The sequence below is a fragment of the Rattus rattus genome, chromosome 6, assembly GCF_011064425.1.
Source record: "Rattus rattus isolate New Zealand chromosome 6, Rrattus_CSIRO_v1, whole genome shotgun sequence".
In the NCBI taxonomy this organism is placed as follows: Eukaryota; Metazoa; Chordata; class Mammalia; order Rodentia; family Muridae; genus Rattus; species Rattus rattus.
The window spans coordinates 19,255,650-19,274,828 of record NC_046159.1 but is presented as its reverse complement, the minus strand read 5'-3'; the positions used below and the strand labels follow the sequence as shown (position 1 = coordinate 19,274,828).

At 48.2% G+C, this 19,179-nt stretch overlaps 1 protein-coding gene and 1 long non-coding RNA gene across 2 annotated transcripts in view; one reads left to right on the top strand and one right to left on the bottom strand.

Moving 5' to 3' along the window:
• Positions 1 to 1,766: 1,766 nt before the first annotated feature.
• Fkbp4 (FKBP prolyl isomerase 4) lies at positions 1,767 to 9,801 on the bottom strand. Its single transcript, XM_032905584.1, has 10 exons — positions 9,524 to 9,801; positions 7,682 to 7,826; positions 6,978 to 7,120; positions 6,182 to 6,302; positions 5,732 to 5,888; positions 5,109 to 5,199; positions 4,931 to 5,014; positions 4,527 to 4,712; positions 3,837 to 4,076; positions 1,767 to 2,552 (listed from the first exon to the last, which is right to left on the bottom strand). The coding sequence occupies exons 1-10, from the start codon at positions 9,626 to 9,628 to the stop codon at positions 2,448 to 2,450; spliced, it is 1,377 nt and encodes a 458-aa protein (XP_032761475.1). The 5' UTR covers positions 9,629 to 9,801; the 3' UTR covers positions 1,767 to 2,447.
• A 173-nt stretch (positions 9,802 to 9,974) lies between these two features.
• LOC116903210 overlaps positions 9,975 to 19,179 on the top strand; it is a 52,181-nt gene continuing 42,976 nt past the window's right edge. Inside the window, exons 1-2 of the long non-coding RNA XR_004388261.1 lie at positions 9,975 to 10,504; positions 10,627 to 10,817. This is a non-coding gene — a long non-coding RNA (uncharacterized LOC116903210). The remainder of the gene's footprint in view (positions 10,505 to 10,626; positions 10,818 to 19,179) is intronic.

The following is a 19,179-nucleotide window of genomic DNA, read 5'->3' as shown; positions in this document are numbered from 1 at the left end:
TTAACTTTTTTAAAAAAAGTATTTATTATGTATACATCATACAGATTTCTGCCTGCATATGTGCCTGCAGGCCAGAAGATGACACCAGATCTCATTATAGATGGTTGTGAGACACCATGTGGTTGCTGGGAATTGAACTTAGTACCTCTGGAAGAGCAGTCAGTGCTCTTAACCGCTAAGTCATCTCTCCAGCCCCATAATTAACTCTTTTTTTTTTTTTTTGGTTCTTTTTTTCGGAGCTGGGGCCCGAACCCAGGGCCTTGCGCTTCCTAGGTAAGCGCTCTACCACTGAGCTAAATCCCCAGCCCCACCCCATAATTAACTCTTAACCCAAGTTCTTGGGACTGACACTCTTTTACCATCCATGGGTACTGTACAAGATACGTCCAGGGACTCCCCTTGCCTTTGCCTTCTGAGTGTTGGATTAAAAGTATGTGCTACTATGCCTGGTATAAAAATAAGTCTTTAAAAGAAGATAAAGGGCTGGAGAGATGGAGGTTACAGGATCCTCTTGGGACTATTATGATGCTGTCTCTCCAAGGCCAGCACCCAGCTTCTGACACGGGTGCTGGGGATCCGAACCAGACCCACACCTGTACACTAAGTAGTGACTGAGCAGTTTCTCAAGCTTTGGTTGTTTCTTCATGTGTAAAATGGGCCATGCCATTCTTAGGATATTTGGATCAACATTGTAATCAGGGAGTCCTTGGTACAGGTCAAAGCTTACATTGATGACCACTTAGCAATTTAGCAAGGGCTTGGTATCATCGAGAGCAAAAGCAAGAATCAAAGTTAGAAACTCCCTAAAATAACCAGACATAAAACTCAAGCCCAAGCCTGGACTTACACCCAGTAGGGGAACTAAACAGATACAGTAATGGCCATGTTGAAGAACCAAGTCCTTTTCCATAGAAATTCATCCTCTACAATGTCAAAAGATGTAGAGGAATGCAGCCTGACTGCCCCACTATCATCATTTGAGAAGGGTTCCCAGGCCAGTGATCTCTGACCTGTAGGATGATCAAGAACAAGTTCAGTGTGGTTAACATAGTCCACAGTCGCTTCTTGTAAAGGTCAAAACTTAAGTTGGGTGTCGCCAGTATCTTCACCAGTACCTTAAATTTAAGTAAAAGCTATCTGACCCAACAAAAGCCAGCAACACTGAAGGTCTTTGAGACAGTGTTTCTCTGTATAAAGAGCCCTGGCTGTCCTGGACTCATTCTGTAGATCAAGCTGGCCTTGACCAGAGATCCACCCGACCCCAATTTCAGAGTGCTGGCATTAAAGATGTGACACACAAGGCCAGCCTAGTGATAGTGTTTTTATATCATTGGACAAGGACCCAGGTGTGATTCCAGGCACCCAACTAGTGACTCTCAATTCTCTCCAGTCTGAGGGACTTGATGCCCTAGTCTGGTCTCCACAGGCATCCAGAATGGACATGGTGCTTAGATATACATTCAGCTACAACACCCCAGATGTCTACTAGAACAGGGAGGCAGTAGTACAAGAAGCCAGTTTCAAAACCACTGTTTATAAACTTTTCCTCTTCTTGTTGAGGGGAACCACCCCAGCATTCTACTGCTGTAGTCAGTATCAGAGCTCAGGGTGTATGAGCACAGCAGCTGTTTCCTGCCTTGCCATAGTCTGCACCATATCCCACACTTAACGCTGGAGCAGAGTGGGACCTTATTCATCCTGCCCCGCCCACATCCCCACCATGCCCCACCCGAGAGCTCAACATAAAGGGTTGCCTGACACCCAGGTTTTGTTGTTTCCACTTTATTGCTCAAGCACAGGACTTGAGGTGTGCCTGGACCTTCAGCGTGCATTAAAGAGGCTGAGGGGATGGGGACAGGGATGACCTGGATGAGGAAACTGAGAGGAGGGGAGGAAAGGGGAAGTACTGGTAGGAGCTGTCTATAGGTGATCACTGTGATACCGGGGGATGTTATCGGGAATACCATCTCAGGAGAGCAAGGCAAGAGAGGTAATGGACACAACAGTGGTTTTCCCATGCCCCTAGCACCTTCATGGAGACCGCAGGCTTGGAAAACAACCACAGAGGGAAGGGATGGGGAAAATGGCTGCCCAGGAGTCTTCTCCACCCTGGCTTATCAGACCCCATCCCTATCACACAGCCCCTTCAACCACTTGAAAATGGAGCAAACAGAGGGAGCAAAATAAATTAACATTCTGATGTATGTGTGGAAGGATATACACTCATGTATAACGGGGAAGGAAAGAGGAGTTGACACCATCTAAAACTACCCCCCATTTCACCCTCAGCCTGCTCTTCTCCCTTCTTCCCCAAAGCCATCATCCAAACAGATAGAAAAATAAAGGTCTAATTCACTCAAAATTCTTCAGTTTTTACAAAACTAACAGGGTGGAGTAGGGAAGGGAGCAGGGAGGCAGCCGCAGGGGTGGGTAGGCGGAGAGGCAGGCTATGCTTCTGTCTTCACCTGAGCCTGGTTGCCTGCCACATTGTTCGGCTCACCCTTCATCTCAGCATCAGTGGGATGGTCTCCTGCAGCCACTTCCGTCTTGGCCTGCAAGATGAGCAAGAGGAAGAGGCTGAATTTCTAAGCAAGACAGACAACTTCTAACCGCAATCCTGGAACTGTTCAAAGCACCTGTGCGTGCACACATACGCACACGCACATGCACACACACACTCTGACCTGACAAGACCATTCAACATACTACTGTTGAATGTCACAGATTTCAGATGTTCTCTTTGTGCTTTGGGTTTAAACTCAGGGTCTCGAGTTTTATCCTAGAGCCATTAAACAAAAATATTCTTAAATGTTTAACCCCATGTGTGCTTCCGTGGCATCAAAATCGAAGGATGGATTAGGGTATCTCAGGAGATACACCGCACAACGTTAAACCCATTTCTTTATATGTTAACCAAAATCATTTTAAAACTATATAAAATATTAAATCACTATTCAATTTCACCTTTCAAATGTGGCTACAAAAAGTATATTTTGTCATCTATTCCTCTTGGATGGTAATATCAGGAACACTGAAGCAACAGGCTAATGTAAGTTATGCTATGGATGTGCAACAAAACAATGCAGAATAGGAAAAATTTGGAAGCTGTCTTTAGTGATGTAAATAAGCCTCCACACATTAACCAACATACAGGGCAAATGTACAGTGGGGTAGGCTGAACTGGCAGGATCATGTGCCTGTGTGCTAAGCATAGAACCTTTTGGTTCTGAGTATGGGGCAGAGACAGGTGGACAACTGAGTTCCAGGCCAGCGCGGTCTACTTTGTGAATTTTAGGCCAGTTGCCTCGAACACAGCACACTTCAGAACTGGGCTCTGGTGTGTAGAAGCACTTCTGTGATGTCAGCCCCATTGGTGGGGTCAGCATTAAGACAGAACTTACACTTCTTTCCTGGGAAGAGAAGCCTTCGGCTTATGCAGATGCCATGAGCAACCACAGGCAGTGGCCTCACCTGATGTGCTCAAGGGATTAAGAAAATCCCTCTTCTTTTGCCCATTTTAGCCACTTCCACCATGCAGTAGCTTGAATGAGAATGGCCCCAGAAGATCACGTATCTGAATGCCTAATTCCTGGTTGGTGGGACTCTGGGGAAGGATTAGGAGGTATGGCCTTGTTGGCGGAGATGTTTGCTAAGAGGCTTTGAGATGTCAAAAGCCTGTGTTGACGGGTCTTGCACTTAACACTCCCTGCCATGGCAGTCTCATACACCAACCCTCTAGAGTGGTGAGCCCTCTATCAACTCTCCTATGAGCTGTCTTGGTCATAGTCTCTTCTTAGCAATGGAAAATTAGAGAAGACACACCCCCCTAACCTAACCTTATGTTCCTCCTCAGCCAGCCTCTCAAACATGTTGGCATAGAGCTTCTTTTCCCGGGCAAGCTGCCTGCGGGTCCGCTGCTGGCACACAGCCAGCTGGGTCTTGGCGGCTTTGTTGCTGGGATAGAGCTGCAGGACCTTTTGGAAGTCAGCTCGTGCCAGGTCAAAGTCATTCACGGCCAGGTGTGCCTCTCCCCGGCGAAACAGGCCCTTCTCATTGTTGCTGTCCAGCTCCAAGGCCTAAGAGCACAGAAAGGAAGCAGTGGGGACATCAGACTCTGCAGCACCAGTAGGATTTCCAAGGAACCCTTCAGATGGATGAGGCTCAGTGGAAGTGGTTGGTGCCAAGCCAGAAAAAAGTAGACAGAGACATTAAATCGGAAGGGTCATGGGCCAGGAAGAAATTCACATAATCCGAGAGGAAAAAAGGAAATTCAGCAGGTCTTCAGGCATAGGAAGAACACAACCTAACTTTCCCAGATACAGATAAGGACAAAACCCAAACCCCGCCCCTTTAGCTTTCCCCAATCAGGGCTTGCTCAGTGTCTGTACCTATTCTTTCCCACCATCAAAAAACTTACTACTTCCACTCTCTAGGTCTGGAACTCAGGATTCCCAGTGATATATCCTACTAACTCTACCCCACAACTGCCTGTAAATGCTGTTAACACATTCTTGAAGGGAACTCACCTTGTTACAGCTTTCGATGGCAGCTGAGAAGGCCTGCAGTTTCAGGTGACACATGGCCAGATTGAGATGTGAGGCCAGTCGGAGCGCATGGACCTTTTGCATTTCCTCACCGGAAAAACTAGACTCGTATTCTAGCCAAGACACAATCTTCTTGTACTGCAGTAAGGCTTGCTTGTACTTGCCTTCCTAGAATGGGAGGGAAGCTCAGGCACCCAGTGCAGGTTCAGCAGCCCAGGTTGTCTCACCTGGTAGGCTCGAGTGACTCCTGGACACCAGCCTCCCACTCCTTCCCGTCCCAGACCAAATGGACTAAGATACACTAGGTGACAACCTCAGGGGATGTCCACACTGTGACAGAATATTACCTGGATAGCCCTCCCTGAGGTGCCTTGCCCTTGCCTCACCTTGAAGTATACGGTGCCCCTTTCTTTCACTATGTTGCTCTGCTCCAGCTTCTCCTCAGAGTTCATCTCCCAAGATGCCTTGGCCTGTCATACCCCAAAGGACAGACACAGTGGTCACCTTCCCCAGAATCACCCACAGACCAGACTGCAGGGGAGGGAGCACCTTAGGCAGACTCACCTTCTCAAAACTCTTCAGATGTACTTCATACCTCAGCTCAGCATGTGGTGGGATCTGGAACCTTTCCTTCCCAACACTGCCAAAAGCATAGCTGTGGAGGTGAAAAATGCCTGGGTTACCTCACAGCCCTTCGTCTGCTCGGACCGAGAGGCTTCCTGTTGGTTTTCTGGAAAGGACCTTCCCATCTTGAAACCTGGTTCAAATGTTTCCTGTTGGGCAAACATGTCCCTAGCATCTTCATTATACATTCAGGTGGTCCCTCAGTGCTCACTACTTCTTGTTCCTAAGTCTTAACTATACACTATTGAGAAGACAAACTCAAAGAGACACTGAAGCAAGAACCATGTTGAAGACCTAGAGACTTAAGTATGTATGGCACACAGTAGGTGTTTTAACAAATGTTAATGATTGAATAAATTAATGGCATATGGAAATCTAGATGTTAGGGATCTGAATGAGGCAATGTGGTCAACTGTGGCCACTTTCAGATCCAATCAAGAGCTCATGTGCTCTCAGCATTCTTAGAGTAGCATCAGGGACATGGCGCTTGTCAATGTCTATCCCACAGCTCACCTTGGACTTTCAGTTGTGTCCCTCTCCCCTGCAAAGTGCCTGTGTCTCACCTAGGTTTGAGGTACACAATGGAATGTTCTCCTTTCTCCATGCGCTGAATGGCCTCCTCCAGCCCACAGGGCAGATCCAGGCTTTCCCCTTCCCCGACTTCAAAGCAGAGCTCCCGCTGGTCAAACAGCCGGTCAGTATAGTAGCCTTCTAGTGCCACTAACATGAGAGAAAGAGAAGGCGTGCCCCGGGTGTGAGAAGGCAGAGCACTGAGAAAGCTGCCACCAGCCTCCCCACATCTCCACATCACGGCACAGACTCAAGATAACCAATGTGTCTGAGACTTGGATGGGGTGCTAAGGCTGTGTGGTTCTTCTCATTTTAAGGATGAGACAAAAGGCTTATAGAAGGAAAATGACTTGGTCCACACTACCCAAGGCCATAAGTCTCTGAGTCAGGAATCAAGCCAACTCTTTTTTTTCTTCTTCCCATACTGGACTCCACTTTCTTACCTTCTACCATAGCGCCATCATTGGGCCTGGCATAGCCTTCCCCCCGAGTCCGTATTCTGCGGATGATCCCACCATCTTCATCTTCTGTAAGATCTTCTCCTTTGAACTCAAACAGCTCCACCTGCGTGATGAGACAGAAAGTGACCAAGTCCTTTCTTCACTAACTTAACAGTGAAACTGCCTCTTTTCCACTCAGAAGAGTCACTAGTAATGGCCAGACCATATCTGGCCAGAAGGATACAGGGATTTTACTTGGCTTCAGAAAGACAAGCCTTCTATCATCCTGCTCTATCTAACAAGGACATGGTATTATTTCATCGGGCAGGCATCAGAAGTGACCTGCCATCTCAATGGCCGTGTGAATATTCTCCTATGCCCACTGATTGGTTTTCTGCTTTCAGTTCAACAGCTTTAGTTCTTTCCCTCAGTGGAGGTCCTGCCTCAACCACTGACATATAGGAAGGTGTCTCTGCCTCTGGAGATCCAGGGTACCAATATGCTACACTGCCCTTTATAACCCAGACGCTTCCTGACCTCAGATTCCTTTCAGTTGAGAGTACTAGTCACCCCTATTCTATAAGGGCTGTGGAGCCCCTTTTCTAACTGGAAGCCTCTACTACTGGTCTCTCTGGAGGCAGCAGAGCCAGCTAACCTTTCTACCTTTCTTCCTACTAAAGCTAGGCCCTCAGGCTTGGCTACATTGTCTCCAAGAGGCAGAAAGGGCTGGAGGACAGCCAGGCAATGGGGTGAGATAAGGTCTGGCTCTTTGCCTGGGAGATCTGTGGCCAGTACTCACCTCAAATACAAGTGTGGCATTTGGGGGAATCTTTGGAGGGCTGCCTGCTGAACCGTAGGCGTATTCTGGCTTGCAGGTGATGTGGCACACTTCCCCCACTTTCATGGTTGCCACAGCAATATCCCAAGCCTTGATGACCTCCCCTATAGGTGGAGGAAAAGACCCACTTAGCAGGGGCTTGACTCTAGGCTCAATGTCCCCAAAGATAGGAGCTGCACTACACCCAGGCAGAATCTAAACACCTCTAGAAATAGGACCAGGAGACAAGAAGCAGCAGTGTTGTCATTCTCAGGACATTAAAAGGTTGCCCAACCCTGTGACACAATTCAAGAAGCAAGACTATCCATCCCCAAGTGAGGGAAGGGCTGGATGGATGAGATGGGAAAGGAGGAATCAACCAGTCCCGAAACAGTAGAAGAAAACACAGGATGGGAAACGGATGGGTTCTTAACTATTCCTTCTTAAGCTTCCTTCTGGGGGCCTTTTCTTTTCTGATGGCTAGTTTTTGCTATTTTGCCAAAGGCTGACTTGAACTACCGGCTTCAGTGGCTTTCGTGCCTCAGCCTCTCTGGTACCTGGGTACACAGGTAGGCAGTGCTGCACGGCACCCGGCTCAAGCTTGGCTGAGAACATGACTTTTGCCTGTGACAGCTGCTATCAACTTCAGAGCCTATCTATCCTGTCAGCCTACTAGCCAGGCCTACCTTTTCCCAGGTCAAAGGAGAATTTGTCCTTGCGGTCCAAACTGGAGTCAAACTTTGTGCCATCTAGCAGCCAGCCAGTGTAGTGGACAAAGACTCGGTCCCCAATCATGGCTGTCTCTGTGCCTGTACCCTCTCTCTTGATGACCTGGGGGGAAGGGGAAGAAGGTGAGTACCTAGGGATGTGGGCAGAAGAGCCCCAACTGTCCATAAGCCCCACCAAAGGCACAAACTGAATGGCCTCTGCTGTACCCACTGGCCCCTGCTTCTTTTCAGCAGGTCTGAGAGATCAATCTTCAAATGATCCCGACACTAGTGACTTAGCTTAGATTCCACTAACCTTCCCTTCTCCCTCCAGGCACTGCTTTGGAAAACTGCAGATAATGACTTGGGATTAAGTTTTGTCTATGGTTTCGGACAAGGTGCTAAACTATCCTGAACTTATTGGGTCAGGCACCGAAGACAATCCCTACCCTCCAGAGGTGCTCTGAGGGAAAAAACCCAACAGAAACTAGTGGGTCATCAGATCAGGGTCTGGTTTGAACAGAATGGAACAGGAGTAATGAAAAGAACAGATCTGCTCAAAACTGGGAAAAGCAAGGGCCAGATTACAGACGGGCACAATGGCTCTGTGTATCAGGTGCTGGAAATTAGACATGGGAAAGGAAACTACCTGACTGTCAAGCTAAGGGGTCCTTTACCTCCCATGCATGTATAGGCAGGCAACTACTTCTGCTTAATATTTATTTGTATATATGGTGACCCCATGGGCAGGCCAATAGGTGGATGTGGGACCATCCTCTAAGGGAAAGCTTCCTTCATAAGGATGTACAGGGTCCTGGAAGCAATGGAGCATAAAAGAGGAATTGACTCCCTCTGGGGATTAGAACCTAGTGCAAAGAAGGGCCACATGTTCACCAGGAGCAGCTAGATAGAGCTAAGGTTTAAAAAAAAAAAAAAAAAAAAAGACAAGAGCATTTCTGGGCTAACAAGGCTCCCTAAGGTCTGCTTTGCACAAGCCACACACACTAGGAGCCGAGAGATGGGACACACGGAGGAGGAGAAACAATGGATGCAGGGAGACATGCAATGCGGGTTAGGATTTCAACGTCCTGGACTGCTGGCAGAACCTGCTCTGAACCGGCGCCCATTGTCCTGACCCGGGTCAGGGCGCCCTCCCCCTCGCTCCTCGGGCTATTTGCAGTCAGGCGATTAGTGAGCCGCTGGCTCCAGGGCAATGCACCTCCCCCACGGTTAGCACTCGGTACCCCCAACTCAGACTCAGGAGGGACAGGCGAGGAACTACAGGTCCCGGCATGCATCGCTCTCGCTCTCCCCGGGCCGAGAAAGGGGGCACAGCATGGCCGAGCCCGTGACCTCGCTGGATCTCAGCGATTGCAAAAGGGGCGCGGAAAAGCACAATGGGCTTTGGGCCAGGAACCTGCTCCCGGGAGCCGTTTTTGGTCCTAGCTAATGTTTAACTTTCAAGTGGGCGAGCCCTGGAGCACCTTCGTCCAGGTGGCTGGCGCACGCTGCAGCCGAGGGGTTCCCGGGAGGCGAGGCCCGAGTCCCTCCGCGCGTCCGGGCCTCGTGCGCCCCGCCCGGGCCCCTGGCTGTGGCTCTCGCGCTCCGCTCCGCCCCTCTCAGCCGCACAGTGCAGCCGGCTCGAGTTGGCGTTGCACTGGGGGATCCTTCCCGGACCGGGGCCGCACCCTCAAGAGCGTGCAGCCGCCGTACGGTCTTCAGGGCTGCAGCCCGCGTAGGGAAGACGAATTCCCCCACCCTCCGGCCACGATACCCCTGAGGCTCTTGAGCCTGCAGCCGAGGGTTCCACGGCCCCCTCACCTTGAGCACGCCCTCGTCCTGCTTGGGGCTGATGTCCACTCCTTCGAGAGGCAGGGGCGCCGATTGCGCCCCGTTCTCCGCCACCTTCATCTCCTCGGCGGTCATGGCCGCTGGGCGCACCGTTGGCTGCGGGAGTGGGGCGAGCGCGAGCCCGGTACTCTGGCCGCCGACCGGGATGAGCGGCGGGGTGGCGTGCAGCGGAAGGCGGCGCTGCCCACCTCGAACCGCGCTCCAGGCTCGCGCACCGGGCTCTCCGCGCGCTCGCCGGCGGCTGCGGAGTAGGGCGACGCCGAGGGGCGGGCCCGCGCGGCGCGTCTCGGTCCCCGATTGGTCCTATCTGCCTCGGGGGCGGGGCAGGGAGGAGCGGCACGAGCCGGGCTGCAGAGGGGCGGGAGCGGAGAACTTTCTAGAGAAGCGGTTAAACGGGTTGGGGCTCTTGGGCTGAGGGTATTGGAGCGGTTTGGTTTTTTGTTTTTACATTGTTTTTATTAAGATTTGCTTCTCTGGTTGATAGCTTTTAGGGGTGCCCTCCTCTCCAACACTAGGACCTCTGGGATTTTGAAGATCACAGTCTTCCTTATGTCGTCCCTCCCCACCCCCACCCCCTCCGCCCGCGGCTAGCAGATTTTTCCAGATCCTTCTCCATCCTCAGGACTCCCAAGTCTGGGCCTGTCTGGTGGCCCGCCCTGTTCACCCAGGCCCACAGTGTAATAGCTGGAGACAGGCAGCCAGATGTGAAGTGGCAAAGGTCGGCCTCCCCTGACTGTGCGGCCGATGCCTATGGTCCCAGGCGTGGGCACTTGAGTAGTGTGGGAAGAGAGGTCCAGGGAGTGAAAGTGTGGGCCCAGGAGGGAACAGTTTAGCCCAGGTGCACAAATTGGACACAACTTTGCCCTCTCTGCAGCCTGGCAGGCCCACCGCATGAGTTGCTTTCTAAAATACCATGAGCAGATATGTAAGAGACAAAGACTTGTAAGTGGGGTACGTGTGTTAAAATACGTTTTCTCCCACCATACTAATTAGCCTTTTTTGTTTAGTACTGGAGCACAAAATAGTTTCAGCACACATGGAAAAAAAAATTCCCCTTTCCCCCTTTACTAAAGGTGAAGGAACCTTTTCTTCTCAACCTGATGCTCCTAAGAGATGCTTGTGGAGTTCCGAGTCCGTGTGGCTAAAACCATGAAGTTCTGATTACTGAAACAGTGATGGCTTGGTCTGCTGACTTGATGGAAGATCTGTCTGGAGAGGTCCTGACTGCCCAGCCGGATAGTACCACAGTTATACATAGAGCCTGGTGAGTGCTACCAGATCTACCTATTGTATCATTGGCTTTGTGAATTTTCACTCCGGTGTAATGAACTTTTTCCGTCTCCATGTGCCCAGCATGATGCCGTTCGTTGTACTAAGCAAGTGATGGCATTAAGTAGGCAACAGGCTGTTTATTATATGGGGCCTGCGAGATTGTGCTTTTGAACCTGGGTTTGATCCCTAACACCCACAATGTTGGGAAAACTCCTTCAACGTTGTCTTTTGACATCCACACTTGTGGCCTATTATTCCTCCCAGAGGAGTGAAATAATAATAATAATAATAATAATAATAATAATAATAATAACTCTTATTATAATGGTTTAAGCATGTTAGATATTTTATTGTAGTCCCTTCTGCTGGAACCTGTCGAACGGGATGTAGAAGTAACCCATTCTTTCCAGCAATTTATAGTCTTACGAGTTTAACCACAATCTAAGACTCCTTTGGTGGCTAGAGACACTGCCAAAGAATATGGAAGGGAGTGAGTGGCTACTCCGGTAGGGAGGGCTCTTGTATACCACTGGCTTGCACACGGTACTTAACTCTCTGTTGCTCTCCTATATACCTGTTGATTGTGGAAGAGACTTTGGTTGACCCTGGGGTGTTATCTGGCACAGCAAGTTGTGATGGAGAAGCTAAGTACTAGCAGTGAGTTTGTGTCTCTTCCCTGAGAACAGCATTGTAGGCCTAAATCCTTTGATCTCATGCAGCACTTTCCAGCTGAGCACCAGCACGTGCCTGCTGGAACAGAGTAACCTCGGGTTAGAGTAGACGGTGCTTATGGATTAGCAGTAAGCAAAGGGTTGGCTCACCTTACAGTAAGGCTGTCTTAAGTCGAGGCAGGTTGCCTCATTTGTTAGCCTCTGTCTCTCGTCTGTGAGTCCTGTTAATAGAGTGACCTAACACTTATAAAGGAGGGAGTGTACCGGTGTGTCTAGTGCAGGTCTGAGCTTCTAGTGGCGAGTGGATAAGTGATATGTGGGGGGACCGCGGTGAGCATGGAGCACTGCGGTAAGAGGGAAGGTGGCATGCAAGATATGAGGACAGGTCTCCAGTGAGAGGGCCCTCCCTCTGTGATGCAGCTTGGGAGGCCAACAGTCAGGCACTGAGGTCTCAGGGCAGGGCTGTGTGCATTTGGAGTTTCTTCTGGTTGTGTATGTCACTTCTCTTGGAAAAAAAAATTAAGGGTCTTTTTTTTTTTTTTTTTTTTTTACCTTTTTTTTTTACCCATATGGGTGTTTTGCCTGTATGTATGTCTGGGCACTATGTGCATAAAGTGCTCATGAGGCCTAAAGAGGGCACCAGATCCCCAAGGCTGATGTCAGATCGCTGTGTGTTATCAGGCAGGTGCTGGGAATTGAACCTAGGTCTTCTGGAAGAATGGCCACCTAAACCTTATATGTACTCATCTAAGAAGGTATCTTGGTCTCCTCCTCCACCCTTTTCCCCCTACTCATTTAAATAAGTCATTGTGTGAGTGTGTGCTCATACAGATATAGGTGTTTTTCTCTAGTCCTGTCCATCTAAAAACTTATTTACTGTTATGGTACTGCATGGTGTGTGTGTGTGTGTGTGTGTGTGTGTGTGTGTGTGTGTGTGTGTGTGTGTGTCAGCACGGATGTCCCACAGCACGAGTGGAGGTCAGAAAACAACTTTGTGGAGTCAGCTCTCACCTTCCACCTTGACACAGATCCCAGGGAGAGAACTCAGAACATTAGGTTTGCACTGCCAAGTGTTTTTAGTGGATGAGCCCTTTCCATCCACCCCTCCTTTTACCCCTCACAACCGCCAACACTCCCCTGCTCCAAGACAGTGTTTCTCTATGGCTCCTGACTGACCTAGAGCTCACTAATGTAGACTAGGCTGGCCTCAAACTCACTGAGATACACTTGCCTCTGCCTCCCCAGGGCTGGGATTAAAGGTGTGCACCTGGTTCTCAGTCCATCCACCTTTGACACCGACACTGATTGGCTGGTTGGAGAGCTCTGGAATCCTCCTGTTTCTTCTGAAATAGGAAGTCCCTACCCTGCCCCTGCCCCTTTAAGTAATAGGTTTCTTGTTTTCCTCTTCCAAGATATCTTTCTTAGAGATTGATGCTTTTTAAATGTCTTGCATTAAAATTGTAATTTTATGTTTTCGAAGAATGATGGCACAGAAGAGAGAGGAACGTTGAAAACAAAAGAAAAGGATTCTTCAGAGAAGAAACAGACATGGAAACTAGAAAGTATGGGACAGATTTTCCCAGCATGCAAACAAAAATACTGCTAAAAATGATGAAAAAAAACTTAAAAAAAAAAAAAACCCAAAACAAAACCCAACGAAGTGAAATGCAAGCAGGAGTCAGATGGGAGGGCCAGCCTGTTCAGTGTTCTGCCCCCTGGTGTTGCAACACTGAACAATGTTTTATGTACTTTGCAGGTTGGAAGTCTTTCTTGCCTTTAGGTTTTCCAGTCAGCATACAAAGTAGTGGCTTTTGTATGACCTTTATTTAGAGGAACCACATTTGTCTCGTCTTGTACCCTGTTCTCTCCTACTCGTCTCCCCATTCTGTTTGTCCACTCTCTTTTCCCAAGTGGCCTCTCTCTCTCTGCTTCCATTTCCTATACACACATCTATACATTCGATTCCACACAGGAGCAGATGTAGGATTTGTTCAAGTCTGGCTTATTTTGCTTAGCATAACCTTTGGTTCCATCCTTCTTTCTGTGTGGCTCAGTAGCATTTCACTGTGCATATATACCCATTTTAAAACTCGCTGCACTCTTCGGCCTCTCCACGGTCAGTGGTTGTAAAGCACGCAGCAGTGGGGCGGAAGCCCCATGGCCACTTCATTAAATTCAGCCCTAGGTCTTTGTTTGCTGTTGCTTTAAATGTCTCCAAAGATCTTCTGTTTACTGCTGGTGCATAAAATGCATTTTAGGAGTTGGAGAAATGTTTCAGCCATTAGGCTCACAACCAAAACATCAAAATGCATTTTACTTGCTATTTTCATAACAAGACTTCCTGTGTAACTCTTACTACTATTTTTATGTTTTGGAAGTGAGGTCTCATCATGTATCCCACAGTGGCCTCAGACTTGAAGTCCTTGTGCCTCTGGCTTTCCAGATGTTTGGATTAAAGGCCTGTGCTACCAAGCATGGCTTTTTTTTTTTTTTTTTTTTAACCATTTCCCACTGGGCAGTTCAGTGGCCTTTAAATCTAATGTAACGTTGTGCAACCACACAATGTTGATTTTTTTTTGTTTGTTTTTATTGTTTGTTTTTGTTACAGTCTCCTATAGCCTAGGCTGGCCTTGACTTCTCTGTGGCCCAGGGTGACCTTGAACTTCTGATTCCCCTGCTTCTACCCCCCAGCTTCTGGGAGTGCGTACCATCCTAGTTGGCTTCTTCTTGTTTTGCCATAGGGTCTTGTTGATCTCAAACTCATACCCCCCACCTGCACCCCTAATGCTGGTATTCTAAGCACCCATTGCCACAATTCTTGTTCTAAGCAACAGGTTTGTGGTAATTTGTTGTACCTGTTGTATGTCCAATACTCAGTGTTCAGCAAAGGATGTGGACTGAGTCATTGTGACTCTCAGTCCGTGTTGTTTAGTTCTACCATATTGTTTGCTGTGGAAGGGAGCTGGGTATTGTAAGTGCTGGGACAGAAGGAGAAAGCCACCCCAGGATGTACCTGAGTATCTGTGGAGGAGGGGTAGATGAATCCAGTCCTGTAAGAGTTGAAGATGTGAGAATCCTGAAGTGGAGGCTGCTGGATTCTGGGAACCAAGAAACTGGCCTCCGAGACACTTAAGTTGTATCGTGTGGCTGGATGTGGAAGAAAGGAACACTGAGGAAGATCCTCCACCTCCTTCAGCTCCTTCTCCTCAGTTGTAGTGGGCAAGCAAATGGTCCCACCTAGTTCCATGAGCCACGATGATTCTGTCAGCAAGGGAGTGGGAGTCTGGGAGGCCAAGGCCGCCTTCTCCTTGGACTCTTTGGTTCATTTGATTGCTTGGTGTGTTCACCTCCTACCCCTAATGCTGGCTTGAGGATATTATTGGAAGATGTCGTGGGTAAGCATGTTACTTAGTCTTATCAATATTTTACCTTGTGCTGTACCCGAAAAACAGGGGCCTAGTTAGAGTGAGATTGGGATCAGGACTGTAGCACCAGGATTCCAGAATTCACTGTTGTGTGGAACCTAGGGCAGTATACAGTTGTCCTCTGTATCACCCCTGTCCTGATGGCACATTATTCATACAGGATCATGGTCTGGGTGGTTACCCATGTCCCTTTGCTTCAGAATCTCTGAGGCTTCAGGACCAGGACTCCAGGATGCTAACAGACCAGTGGTGACTTTCCTGTTTTCTTTCCTTCTATCTTCCTTTGGGAAGCTCAAAATCAAAAAGTCTTTGAGGACTACTTTCCTGATCACTCTTCGGGACCAAGACTTTTTTTCTTCGCTGCATATGTCTGGTGTTCAGTGACTGTCATAACATTTCAGTTTATCATGGGACCTGGTCTCACATGTTCCTCACTTGTCTCAGTTATGGGTGGGGTGCATGTCTTGCTTTTGAATAAGATTACCAACTTCCGGGCTCAAATGGGAGATGCCTGGGGCTTTGGACAGTTAGAATCTGCTGCAGTGTGGAACAGGCATTCAGTGTGTAATGGATCCATCTGCAAGTGCCCCTCTGCTCCTCACTCGTTCTCCCTTCATTTGTCTGGTCACTTAGCAAACATCTGTTTACTGAACTCCTGTGTGAGCCATTGAGTATTCGAAGACGGTGGCTGATGGTCTCTCTGTCACGGTTGTCTTGAGCATCTAGTTATTCAGGAGCTTTTTCTGCCTCTCTGCACTTCCTGTGAGTTTGGTTTCAAATCAAACTCACTAGGCTGAGATACCTATTAACATATCAAAGCAGACACTGGCTGCCAGGTTCTCCCAGCATCCCTCAGTCCCTATCTGTTTGAGGTCCTCCTGGCTAGCATACCCCACCCCCTACCCTAGTCTGGGCATCCTGCCTCCAGCTCGTCTTGCCCCTGTATAAATCACCAAATTTGGTTACACCCGGCTCTTGACCCCGGCTGCCCCTCTTGGTCTGGCTCCTCTCTTGTCCTCCTTCCCCCTCCCATGACCCGGCTCAGTCTAGCTTCACTCTAGACTCTCCAAGATGTCTCCATCTCTACCTGTTTTCTCCCTTATATCTATAATAAAAATTTCAGCCCCTTAGGAGCAGTCATGTTCTCCTTTTATTTCTTTTTCTCATTCAGTTCACAGACGTGCATCCAATCCCAAGCTTCTCCCTACTCCATTGTCTATGTTAGGTGTTAGGCAAACTTCCAGACAATTAGACCTGCCCTAGGAGCTGAGGTATTGCTTCTCCTCACCAGAAGGGGGCATGTGAGATCACATGACTTGCTGAAGCTGGGAGATTCTAATTGGAATCTGGATTTCGGTCAAAGATTGAAAACCCAGAAGACTAAGGACTCCCTATCTTACCAAAGGGGTCTAAGTTAAAATAAAAAGTTGTTAGTGGTTAAGGTCGGGGTCTTAATGTATAAGCAGAAATCACAATGGACAGTGACTGCCTTTCTTGTTAAAACAGTAGAGGCAGTAACAGTGACAACAGGGTACAGTGAGGAACAAGGTAATCCCAAGTCTGCTCTTTTGTGGGACAGGGTCTCCAACAACTGCTGACACCTTAGACACAGGAACAGTGACAAAACTGGGCTACCAACCACTCAGGCAACTTGTCTCCAACAGCTGCCAGATAACTATACCACCAGCCAAGGGAGAGCCCAAACATTGCAAATGTCTCTCAGACCTCTCCACAGCTGCTGTTCCCTAGCCCAAAGGTAGACAGTGTGCAGGCTGATAGGTAGAGACAAGGAAGATGGGTAATCCTTGAGTCCAGAAGGGCAAAGAAATGCTCTCTGTTTTCACCTAATTTTTGAGTTAGTTGCTTAGTGTGATAGGTTTCCTCTTTCAAATTTGTTTTAAAAATATATTCAATGATTTGTTTTCAAAAGGACAAAACCAAAAAAAAAAAAGTCAGTCTTTTTCTGCCATTGCCCGTATTTGTCGTCTCTAAATCTTTTTGGAAAGCTTAAATTCAGGTGCAGTATAAACTGACTTGGGTTTGTAGCTCCTTAGGTCGAGAATCATCTATGGTAATCACAGCCTAGTCCTTAACAGTAACGTGACTACAGCATGCTTTTGTTGTATGAAAGCCTTTATAAGTACAGAAAGAAATCTCCTGTAGTCTGTGATCAGTTAGTTTAGATGGCATTGTTTCCTTGAACCTGGGGGCAGGGAGTGGGGAGACAGACAGCAGCTGTTGAATCTGTCAACATCATCTGCTAAGAGCAGAGAATGTGAATGTCTGCACTGGGATGAAAGGCCGTTTGTGTGAGGGGAGGGTAAGTCTATCGAAGTATGAGCATACCTAGTTCGTCCTGTAGGAAGAAAATGTCTTTATCCTCTGTGTTGCAATAATCAGACCTAGCATTTTGTCTGGGATGATAATGTGTATGATGCTGACGTCATTGCTCGTCAGTTTCCCACCGAGTGCTCCACATGTTTCTATGTCACGGGTAGTTTTAGTATCAGTGAACTGGGGAAACTCGGTGTAGGGTGTAGATCAAGGTACCATACATAGTGTGATTCACTTCTGTTGCACTCAAGGTCTCAGAGGCCTGTCTACCACTGCTGACTCAGCCTTCTGGCTGTGTTAACAGTCTGAAGCCTGCCGATAACACATGAGCTGTGAGTACTCCTCAGAGGCCTTTTCTGAGTCAGGCCCTAGCAGCCTCCGGGTCTGGTCCCACCTTGCTAAACTCTTGCTCAATTTTTAATCAATTTTTTCAGTTCCTGGTTCTGGATCATCTCCTCAAAGGCATGGAACTGTTTCTGTTCTAGCTGGTGCAGCTTTTGCTCTCTTTCCCCAGTGCTTGCTGGATGGCCATGTGCTGTCCATGTGCTGGGGGCATTCTGACCCTCCCACCTTCTCTTTATAGTTTTCATTTACTTTGGTGTATGTATCCAAACCCACTTTAGGCCCCTCTGCCTAGGAAAAGCAAGTCCGGTAATTTCTTGACTGTCAGGAACAGCATCTCCTTTTGATCCTGGTATCCAGGGCCTTGGTGCATGAAGGACTTGATGTACTTGCTGTAGAAGATAAAGGCATGTTCAATGTTGCTTGCTCCAAAGTAAACGGATGCTCCAGAGTGGGTGTGCTGGCAGGGTGGCGTATTGGATCTCACTGCATTCTCAAGCTGGGGAAGCATCTTCACCCTGTCTCTGAGTGGAAGGGCGATGGTCCCATGGTCAGGCATCAGGACCAAAAGCCTCTGATTCAGATTTCTGCCTTCAGAATACAGCTGCATTGGAAGACTCTGTTGTTCTGAGCTCCATCTTGTTTGAAGACGGGTATCTCCTGACACAGAGAAGAGGTAATAATGTCAGTCACAGCTACAAGGGATTAAGGATACAGTAATATGGTTTGTCTGGGTTGCTGAAGCTAAATACCATGTGTCTCCAATATGGAGACTAGTCACTAGTCACTGGTCACTTGGGATTATCCGATTTATTTGTGGACAATTTCATAGAAGTTTCCAAGTTCTAATGGGTGCTGATAGGTTTAGAGGGCAGATGATCTTATAAAGCCGGCAGTAGCCAGTAGGGATGTCTGATATCTAGCCAGAAGATGGGATTGGGTGGAGAGAATGGCAGGAGAACTCAGCTGACTGGCTGAGTCTAGGCAGGTGAAAGCCTGCTAGGCAGGTACGACAATCCTTTCCTCGGGCTCCATGCTTAGGCAGATCAGCTCAGTGTTTCTTATAAGTGTTCATTAACAGAGTTACCTATAATTTGCAGGTGATATTTTCATGTGGGTCCCCAAATAGGGAAGACCATAGTCTTAAGGAGCAAGACAGCCATGGGAACCCAGTGCCAAGTGTGGGCTGAGTGCTAAGGTAGGAGGTCCTTCAGGGGACTGTGATGCCTTAAGAAGCGATAGGAAAGAAGGTACTTGAACTGAGTCTTGGAAGATGATAGGTGTTTTCCAGTGCACAAGGCTAGGAGGGGCATCCCAGGTAGGCCAGAGCGCAGCTTTACATATGCTTGGCTATTTAAAGAGATAGGAAGTTTATCCTGCCTCAAAGTTCTTCACTCTCCTCTCTCCTTTGAATCGGACTCTATTTTCAGTATGAAGGACTTTTGCCCTTTGAAGTCTAAAACTTGAGAAGGAGTCTACAGGCTTCCTTCCACTTTCTGATTGGATTTGAGGCCCATTCCACAGAAGGGAATCCACATTTTATACTACAAACCTGGTCAGAAACTCACGGCTAAGGAGATTG